This window comes from Schistocerca americana, chromosome 5 (assembly GCF_021461395.2).
Source record: "Schistocerca americana isolate TAMUIC-IGC-003095 chromosome 5, iqSchAmer2.1, whole genome shotgun sequence".
Classification (NCBI taxonomy): domain Eukaryota; kingdom Metazoa; phylum Arthropoda; class Insecta; order Orthoptera; family Acrididae; genus Schistocerca; species Schistocerca americana.
In genome coordinates, this window is record NC_060123.1 from 529,798,274 (window position 1) to 529,808,504 (window position 10,231).

Here is a 10,231-nt window from a genome sequence, read left to right on the forward strand (position 1 = left end):
CTCTTAAACATATAGGCTACTTGATAAAACAAAAATAATGATGGCTTTTTAACATGTTTATTAATTATAGTAGATTACATTAGAATTATGTACAAAGATAGTGTACTTACGACACATATGTATAACCCAACTGATTGCTTGAAACATTGAATTTTTTGAGTAATTTTGTCTTTTTAATAAACATTAATGCTGATTCAACTTGTTTTTCCACTTCATCCAAGAGCTTTCAGTTCTTTTGATACAGTCTTTATTGAAGTAATACATTCTTCCAGTGCCGCTTGATTGAGGTGCGTCTACTACACAGACTATGTGCTCCAAAGGCACTATGCAAGAATCTTCTCTTTCAGGCCGATAAAATGATGCAGCTGGTCCTGAAGGATGTAGAAATAGAATTTCTGCATCTTCTTCATCATTGAATATTGTTTTTACCAGTCCAAAGTACCAGTTACCATCATAATTTACAGCCACATAGCTATTTATGGATGGTTCAACACGAACCCAATCAGAAGATGAATGGAAAGAAAAGAGTAAGGAGGGTTTTACACTATCTGTAGTCCTTCTAATTTCAAGGTTGTTTGTTGGAAGTGGTTTGAAGTTATGAAAACTTGTTGTTCCAGGAATGGTTCGGGTTGCTGAAAAACGGTTTTCTAGTTTTAACCATAGCAAATCAGCTTCTTTTTTGTCAATAAAGTGAAAATGAACACACATGGATTACTGTCATTATTTGTTCTTTGTCTGAAAGCTGTAGACTAGCTTTCCTTAAAATTCTTTTAATAGTTCCTCCTAGGCCATCACAAATTGACTTCCCATGACTTGTTGCAAAAAAAGAGTGTTGGGCCTTCAAATTAAAGCCTCTCAAGTGTTCAGTCAAATTTTTAAAACTGTTTCTATTTTTGTACTGCCCAGCACAACCATCTGTAAAGTAGTGAACTGAGTCAATGTCAGTATGATGTGATGACAGCCACTTTGTAATTTCTCTTTGTATAAAGTTAACAAAACCAGTATCACGTTCTTGGTCATCACTAATAAAACATTGGTTGGAAACAAAAACATTGTTTTCCTCATTTCTTAGAAAAACTCCAACTGGGTGTAGAGTACAACCACCTCTATTCCAGTGGTAACTTTGGATCTCATTTTGTATAGCGAAGGAATAATTTTCACTGAAACCCATCACAATAATTGCTGTTTTGGGTGGTGGGTCTTCTTTCAATCTTTTAAAGGCTGCTGATTGGGATTTTGCTATAAACAAGTACGGGGTGAGCTTTTCCAATGACCTAACCAATAAAGAAATGTAGTCTTCAACACTGATACGACTGTTTGATCATTTCTGCCCTGTCTATGTTAATCCACTGACTGATTACAATTTCTTCTTCTAAATCATAATCTTCACTTAGTTTTTCAGATAAGCACTCAGTTAGTGCAGTATTTGCAATACAGCTGTCGCAATGACGTAGCATGCAGTTTTGGTTTTCCGTGTTGCACACAAGCATCTTAATTAGGTCTTTATAAGATTCTTCAATTTTCACAGCATCCAGTAATAGTTTAACATTCTGGTGGATACTGCATACACATACAGTGTGTGTGCCTGCAGCACCAGCAAGGATACACCATTTAGGTCTCAAGAAACAAAATTTTGAAAATCCTACTTCTACCACGGGATTCTCCCATTGGAAAGAATAATAGAGTTCTCTCTAGTTACACAAAATGGGTCTTTTTTGCATGTACACATTTTTTTGAACACTTACTTTGTCTTTTGTTCCAGGTAGCACTCTGGAACTTTCATCCTTTTCATAAAAATCTGTTACAAGTCTTACTGTATTTTCAGAAAGAGTTTTACCTTTTTTTGGACCAGGAGCTTCCAAAATACCCTTTTCGGATTTTAGCTTTCTAGCTTGTCGCACCATGTACTCACTTACATAAAATTCTTTCATCACTTTATTTTGACTCCAAGAATCTGGAGCCAAGGTCAGAATCTGGATTTTTCTAGACCTCCCAACAGATGAAATATTCTCTTTCATAAGAGAAATCATTACATCAAAATCCTTTGCTTCCTCAACCACACTTGTATCTTCTTCGTCATCATCAGAACTTGGTGCATCATATTTTAATGCTTTTGAAACCGCCTTTTTTGCAGTCTTTTCAATACTGCTAACCTTCCTTTTAAAATAAGACCCTTTACTTTGTTCTGACAAGCCATGAAGCTCTATCGGTGTTAAACCTAAATTATCAAGAGCAATGTTTGTTTGTACGAGGGATTCATTTCTGGATTCCTGTGATTCTAATTCAACCATGACTTCATCATTTATTTCACTTTCATTGACTTCAACTCTTTATTTTTCCTCACAAAAGTTACGGCATGTTGAGCAAAACTTTTGTCCAGGTTTTATGCTAATATTTTTTGTCAGTAATTGTTTAGAAAGATCCAAGCCTACACTTTTCAATGATTTTTTGATGGGCTTTTTGTGTTTTTTTAGTGGGTCTACACATGTTGTTTGATACTTTTCAAAAACGTTTAAAAAGTAGTAGCTGTGGTATGAACATATATTCTTAAATTCACACAGATTAATTCCAGATCGTAAGGGGATCAAATCTTTTTCTTCCTCGCTCAATTCAGATACCGGCTGTAACTGTTTTGAAGGTGTGTAGGTTGTTTGGAAACAGTCAGATTTTTTAAATAACCCTACGCTACAGGTTTGAATATCTGACATACTGATTTCACTTTTGGTCTGATTACTGTTCTGGTTACTTTTATAGGATATTGGAAAAGAATCTCTGTAAACTAAGTAACAGCACTTACTGAAAGTTTGAATAAACTTAATAAAATACTATCCAAGCACTATTTAACACTGTAATAATTTTTTACTTCAAAACACAGGAGTAACAAAACAAAATCCAAGCGTACATTGTTATTCGAAGAAGACAAAAACTTATTTTCAGTGTCTAAGTCACTTGGTACTTTTTATTTTTAAAATATAATTAATCTTATTTTAAAAATTAGATAACTATTAAACAGGTTAAAAAGCCAACATAATTTTTCTTTTATCTAATAGCCTATACAATTAAGAGTATTTTAAAACAAATTTGAGCTTTCTATCAGGTCTGAGACTCTAGATATTGCAGTTTTTGTAAAACTAAACATCCGTTAGCTAAAAAAAAAAAAAAAAAAAAAAACCCCCTTGTAAATTTTTATTCATTTGGAAGGTTTTAATATATCTTTATGGTAATTTTTTTTAACATTTAGATATAATACACAAACTTATTCGAAAATTTCATACTGATAACTTGAGTATTCTTTAATATACAAATTTTTTAGTTGTGAGGACACGTTTAAGTTACGAATTCCGATTGCTGAAACAACGCCAAATCTAAAAACTTTAAAAATTTATAAAAAAAAAAAAAAAAAAAAAAAAAAACTATAAGAGATAGAGCAAAAAAATTTTACAAGTGCTTTCAGGATGATAAAAGAAGTAATTGTAGCAAGTTTCATCAAAATCTGACATGGTTGGTGTCAAGGCCTGGGTGACTTGACATGGAATGACCCTAGAGAAACCATGGCTCCGAATGTTATGCCTTTCTTAATGTGTTCTCTGTGTGTTTCTATATGGAGTCAACCTATAATATTAAATAATCATTTTATGGATGTTGCAATTGTAATATAACTTACAACAGGAGCACTTCTACTTACTTTACAAGACACAATCTCCACATTTACTGAATCTTTTACAGTTAATGTTCAGTTACATACATGCTGGTATTAGTAACAATTATTTTATAAAAAAGTTTTGTGACTTGCAAAAGCAGTGACAAAGTATTTTTTAAATTCTCTCTCCCTTCGCTCCCTCCCCCCCCCCCTTTTTTTGAAGTAAATGTGCAGACCTCTTAGTGTGGCAACCTTAAAAGCAACTAACATGTGGCCAGTATACAAATATCTTCACACAGTTTGGTAATACCTACTTTAAAACACATGGAATAGATTTTTTCCAAATGATACAAGCAAGTAATTAAAATACTGCCAGATAATAGCACAGCATGACACACTGATGGGCGAGTGCAATAGACAGCAATTTTATGGAAACATTACACTCCAGGGCAGTATATAAAACTTTTAACTGAAATATAAATGCAATGTAACACCCAAACAAATTATTTAACTTAAAAATTTACATAATAATTTCTAATGTTCACCTTTCTTCACAAAGTGACTCTTCATGCCTCTCCAGAGTATTTCGAGGAAATTCTTTACCACAAAACTGGCATTCTGAAGGTAATTCACTAACAGCTTTTTCAACGGCTAAATTACGTGAAGCCGATGTTTTACTTATTTCAATCCTACAATTGGGACATGTAGCAATTTCATCTCTTAACCTTGCATCTGCCAGAACATGGGTGAAGCACCCTGCACACATCAGGTGACCATTTGTACACTGAAAAAATTACAATAATACAAATTACAGATTTTCCTTTGCACCTACTTGACATGATACCATTACATTCCACAACAATAAAATAATGATAACTTTAAGTATCACTACTGTACTGCAACATTTCAAATATATTCATTAGTGAAAAGAAAAGGTGTGATCTAAAATATGTATCTTGTAAACTAGTTTTTTGATTTCTTGACAAAGATGACTTGGGGAAAATACAATACTATAAATGAAAGGTTGTCTGCAACACATACAGACAGGAGGAGGAGGAGGAGGAGGAGGATGATGAGGGTGTTAGTGTTTAACATCCCATTGACAATGAGGTAATTAGAAATGGAACACAAGCTTGGACTGGAGGAGGATGGAGAAGGAAAGTGACCATGCCCATTCGAAGGAACTCTCCCGACATATGCCTTAGGTGATTTAGGGAAATCAGAGAAAACCTAAATCAGGATGGCTGGACACAGATTTGAACTTTTGTCGTCCTGAATGCGCGTCCTGTGGGCTAACCACCGTGCTACCCTGTTCAATAACACTTACAAAGTAAGTAATTACACAGTAGTTATAAATAGGGAAAAACCCATAAAAATTAAGCATTTAATAAGTGGAGAAAATGAGGCTGGGGGATATTTAGGTGTACCTCAAGAAACTGTACTCGGTCCATTTACGTTCAACCTACTTATAAACAATATTGAAGTTAGTTTGAAGGATAAAAAAAATACTGTATGCTGATGACATGACATTAGTTAATGTAACAGAAAATCTGAAAAGAAGCATGCTTATGTCAACAAATAACGCAGTACAGTGGTTCATACAGAATGGTGTTCATGAATACAGAAAAGAAAGATAACATAGACATATTCATACGTAAAACAAGACTGGAAGAAGTTACCTCTATAAACTTTTGGGAATTGCAGTTGACAGTAAGCTCCAGTGGAGGCAACATACAGACAATATCTGTTGTAAATTAAGCACCATAATATTTATTATGAAACAGCTTGCACACTTATGCTAACAAACAATATCGATGTACAGTACAACATCGTCTACTTGAACCATATTTACACACAGTATGGAATAACTGTCTGGTGAAACTTCAGCAGCAACAATAAAGGACAACCCTGAATACAACACAAGATGACACAAACAGAAATGCCTTCCCTAATTTAAAAATACTGACACTTCCATACATGTACATATACAGAACAACAATGTCATTAATCAAAGGCAATATATTAGGCCTACTAGAAAAAAATCCGATGTTGATTCATATCACATAATAAATAAAGACTGGCTGAGAAATATATCACACAGACTTACAGCTGCTGAGAAAGGTCATTGATACTCACTGGTGTAAACTGATAAAGTGTCTTCCTTTCTGACAAAATCCTTTCACTGTTGAAAGGGAAGGGGAAACTGAACACACATTTCTTGTTTAGTCAGCCAATTAACTGTGTTATTGTCAGTTTTCACATCATGGGACCATACAGTCCCAAACATCACAATTTCTGTGTGTTCATGGAAAAAAAAAAGAGGGTGGGGCCACACTTTCACAATTCCATAGCGCAATTCTCCCTCACAGCATGTAACAATTTTTTCCACATTAATGATTGCCACGAATGCAAACTTCTTTATATTATTCTATTATAAAGACAATAGACCACTTACTGCTGGTAAGCTGCCAAAAAATGCATCCTAAAAACACTATTGCTGAATTTGCACAATCGGTTATTGTGTGTTGTCTATTCTACCATTTAACAGATTTCTGCAATCATCAAAGCTCTGTTCATAACATGTGTACTATTCTGCAGATTTACCTTATGGCATGGGTATTATTAATAAAAATCAGCAATATCAAAATACTTATTGAACTTTAATTATGATCCACTTATTGCTGGGGTGATTGGACTATGTTCTGCACTTATCAGTTCTGTTACAGAGAGAAACTTCACTTACAAACAACCCGGGTAATTTTCTATGACTTTCAAAAATACTTGACACAAAATAAATTACACCTAACAAAATATATTTTGACACTTTACTTCTACACTTACTGAATGTTTGGGAAATTAAAGATGTATACTTATTACCCATTATTAGAGTACAATTTCATTTTAATACTAGTACAAAGTTACACTGTCATTAACTTATGACCAATCTTAAAAGAGTATTGTAGTCGTCCTACAGCTAATGGGTAGACAAACTTGGCCGTTCCAGGAGGAAATCATATGTTAATAAGAAGTAAAAACAACAGTGTTAATTCAATTTTGCAGGTTTACTTTGACATATCTAGATACTGTATCAACCTGGCACTGTTCAATTGATCACAATCCCCCAGAAGCCCTCTTCATACCAAATGCAACTAATGAATAACCACAAGCCTAGAAGAGCGTGGGCAGGTAGGAAGAAAATTGAAATGCGAACTAGAAAATATAGAGCTAATAGGCTGTTACTTTTAGTACAAAATAATGGAAGATGGAGGTTATCCTGACTGGTAAAAAGTTACCCTGACTGACTGTAACATTTTCTACCTTTAATGATGACATATAATTGCATTGTTTGTCAATGATGCGTGCATTTTTTAGTACTGATTTATGGCATATTATATTTTCACCCTCTAATTACACTATTTTATAATGAAGACTTCCACTACGAATAAAAAATTGTTCTTATGAACTTACAAACAAATTGTAAAAAATATTTTTTTTAATTATACTTAGCCAATTATTACTCCGCGGGACGAGCAACTGAATCGGCTCATATTATTACTAACGTAAGCTAACGATATGAAGCACTTCTGGTGAAGGCAACACGCATTACCGCAAAAAAAAATAAAAATATATATATATATATATATATATATATATATATACACACACACACACACACACACGGTAATAAAAAAGGGAAACGCAGTCGAATCTCATAACAAATGCAATTAAACACAGTTTTCTATGCTAAATTCGGACATATTTGAAAACTGTACTGTAATTCATGGGCATAAAACAATAATTACTGTTCCAAAATATTTCTGACAATCAGCTGATCTTCAAACAGACCTGATAAACTGCTGCCTTTGGGAGGTCCAAACAAACTGCGCAGCATAGAATACCCCCAAGTCTTTGTTCTAACTTCTCAGGGTTTCCATCAGTTCGTTTTAGTACTTTCCTTCTCTTACTTTCTGGCTCAGCAAACTCATCTGTTTTATCTTCAACTTCTTGTATTTCCTGATGATCGCTGCTAGACGATGCAGCTTCAGCGTCCGCCATTTTGTTTGTTGTTGTGGCGCAAAACCACCCCGTCCGCACAATAGAGAGTCACGTGACAAACAGCTGCAAGAACTCCAACCAGGAATGGCAATGACCTTCTGCGCAAAACTGGACGCCATTTGTCAATATTTTTATTTACTGATGACAACGCGAAGTCCTAGTGTTTTACTGAAACATAATTATAAACGAAATCTATCACTGTGTATTAAAAGTAAAAACAGGATGCGAGACTATTGCCTAAAAAGACACGCCCTTCAAAAACTTGCAAAAGGCGGAAAATTTGAAACATATTCGGGAAATTTGTTCCAGACAATATATTATTCCGTGTGCATGTAACTGATTGTTGCTTGTAACTGTCTTCATTCTCATTGCATGAGTAAACTGAAATTTCAGGAACTGAATGCCATGTTAGTGTGCCTAGTCTTCGGAAAATAATTTTTAATTGTGAGTACAAGCAGAATTTATGTGCAGCAAATAATTTTATTTGAACTAAGAATCGTGGTAGTACTTCGTTCAAGGGATATGTAGTCATGAATGTAGTAAATTAGGCTTAGCGTGTAAGCGACTGTTGAATTATGGTAGTTCCCTAAGCGTACAATTTTTTGCCGTGTTGCTTATTGGCGTGCAACTTCCTTGTCTAACAACATCAAAATTAAGCATAGTGATAGAATACCCACATAACAGCGTACATTCGAGAAGATTCCGCAGTTTTTTCTACAGATAGTGGAAAATGGACTGAAGAGTTTCTGGGAGAGATAGGCCTGCAGTTGTATCGTGGTGTAGGTGGCATTTTCCAGACTCGCTAGAGGCAAAAGCTGGTACGCTCAAAGAGACCCCTGCTGACCTTGTCGTATGTTGCTCATCTGAACTGTGAAAATATATATTGGTGAGCACTATACATTGATGTGGAGTATGTCATGGGATACTTCCTAATATTGTGTAGAACTTCCTTTTGCCCGGCTTAGTCCAGCAACTCGACATGGCATGGATTCAACAAGTTGTTGGAAGTCTACCGCAGAAATATTGATCCACGCTGCGTCCATAGCTGTCCGTAATTCCAAAAGTGTTGCCGGCGCAGGATTTTGTGCATGAATCGTCCTCTCGATTATATCCCATAAATGTTCGATAGGATTCATCTTGGGCGTTCGGGATGGCCAAGTCATTCGCTCGCATTGTCCAGAATGTTCTTCAGAGCAATTGTGGTGATATGGTGCATTGCCATCCACAAAATAATTTCTTCGGTGTTTGGGAACATGAAGTCTATTAATAGCTGCAAATTGTCACCAAGTAGCCGAACATAACTTTTTCCAATCAATGATCGGTTCAGCTGGACCAGAGGACCCAGTCCATTCCATGTAAACACAGCCCACACTATAATTGAGCCACCACCATCTTGCACAGTGCCTTGGCAACTACTAGGGTCCTTGACTTCATAGGCCCCGCACTACATTTGAACCCTATCATCAGCTTATACCAACTGAAATCGGGATTCATCTGACCAGGCCACGATTTTCCAGTCATCTAAGGTCTAACTGATATGGTTGTGAGCCCAAGAGAGACGATGTCGCACTGTTAGCAAAGGCACTCACGTCAGTTGTCTGCTACCATAGCCCGTAAGGCCAAATTTTGCCACACTGTCATTGCGGAAATGTTCATCATACATTCCGTAGTGATTTCTGTGGTTATTTCACGCACTTTTGCTTGTCTGTAAGCACTGACAATTCTACGCAAACCCAGGGTTGTCAAGTGAAGGCCATTACTGTATATGTAGATATCGCTATCTCAAGCCTTTTGTCACGTCAGTGTAGAGATGCATAATATAATGAATACATGTAAATAAAACAAATGCATAGCGGAATTCAAGAATATATCAAAGACAATTTAGGGCATTAAGAGATGTGAAATGAATAAACTTGGCAAAGGTAATCCTATTGAACTACACAATGACATTAGCTTCTGGACAGAATTCAAATTTTTGGCCGCCAAATAACACTTATTCTTCTCAACATGACTGAAACCACAAGAACAAAAAATTGACCCATTGACAGCACATCTATGATACCTAACATATCAATCAATCAATCAAATTTTATTGTTGTTCAGCTCATAAAGCAAAAGACAACGTCAAGATAACTTACATTTTTAACATTAATTACTAAATACAATTTAGGCCATCCGCTAGATCAGTGTGCAATTTGCAGTGGGGGATCCCCTCATCTGGTTTTAGTTAAGCATCCCAACCTGGGATCTTTATTTCCCACGCACTGGAGTAAAACTTTACATTTAATTTAAATTTGTGGAGCCGAACACTGAAAGTTTTTGATACAGTCTTAATATTAATATGTTTGCTTATTAATTTTGAAAAAGTGTTATGTAGTAGATAAGCATTTCAAAACATTTAGAACTAAATGACAAGAGGACGCACGCCACATTTCCGTAGCATGCCACAATGTTGCAAGACGTCGCCCCAGCGTAAACGAGGCTTTAGAGCCAGGTCTGTATTGTATGGTGGATGTGATGTGTTGCGTACGAAAC

The 10,231-nt window shown here is 35.5% G+C and overlaps 1 protein-coding gene across 1 annotated transcript in view; it reads right to left on the reverse strand.

The window, feature by feature from the left end:
- The window catches only part of LOC124615691 (cysteine and histidine-rich protein 1 homolog), a 55,687-nt gene extending 47,939 nt beyond the window's left edge, over window positions 1-7,748 (reverse strand). The window contains exons 1-2 of the mRNA XM_047143724.1: window positions 7,487-7,748; window positions 4,186-4,424 (exon numbers count right to left, since the gene is read on the reverse strand). Coding sequence (XP_046999680.1) covers window positions 4,186-4,424; window positions 7,487-7,696 — 449 coding nt within the window. The 5' untranslated portion in view covers window positions 7,697-7,748. The remainder of the gene's footprint in view (window positions 1-4,185; window positions 4,425-7,486) is intronic.
- Between the last annotated feature and the right edge of the window lie 2,483 nt (window positions 7,749-10,231).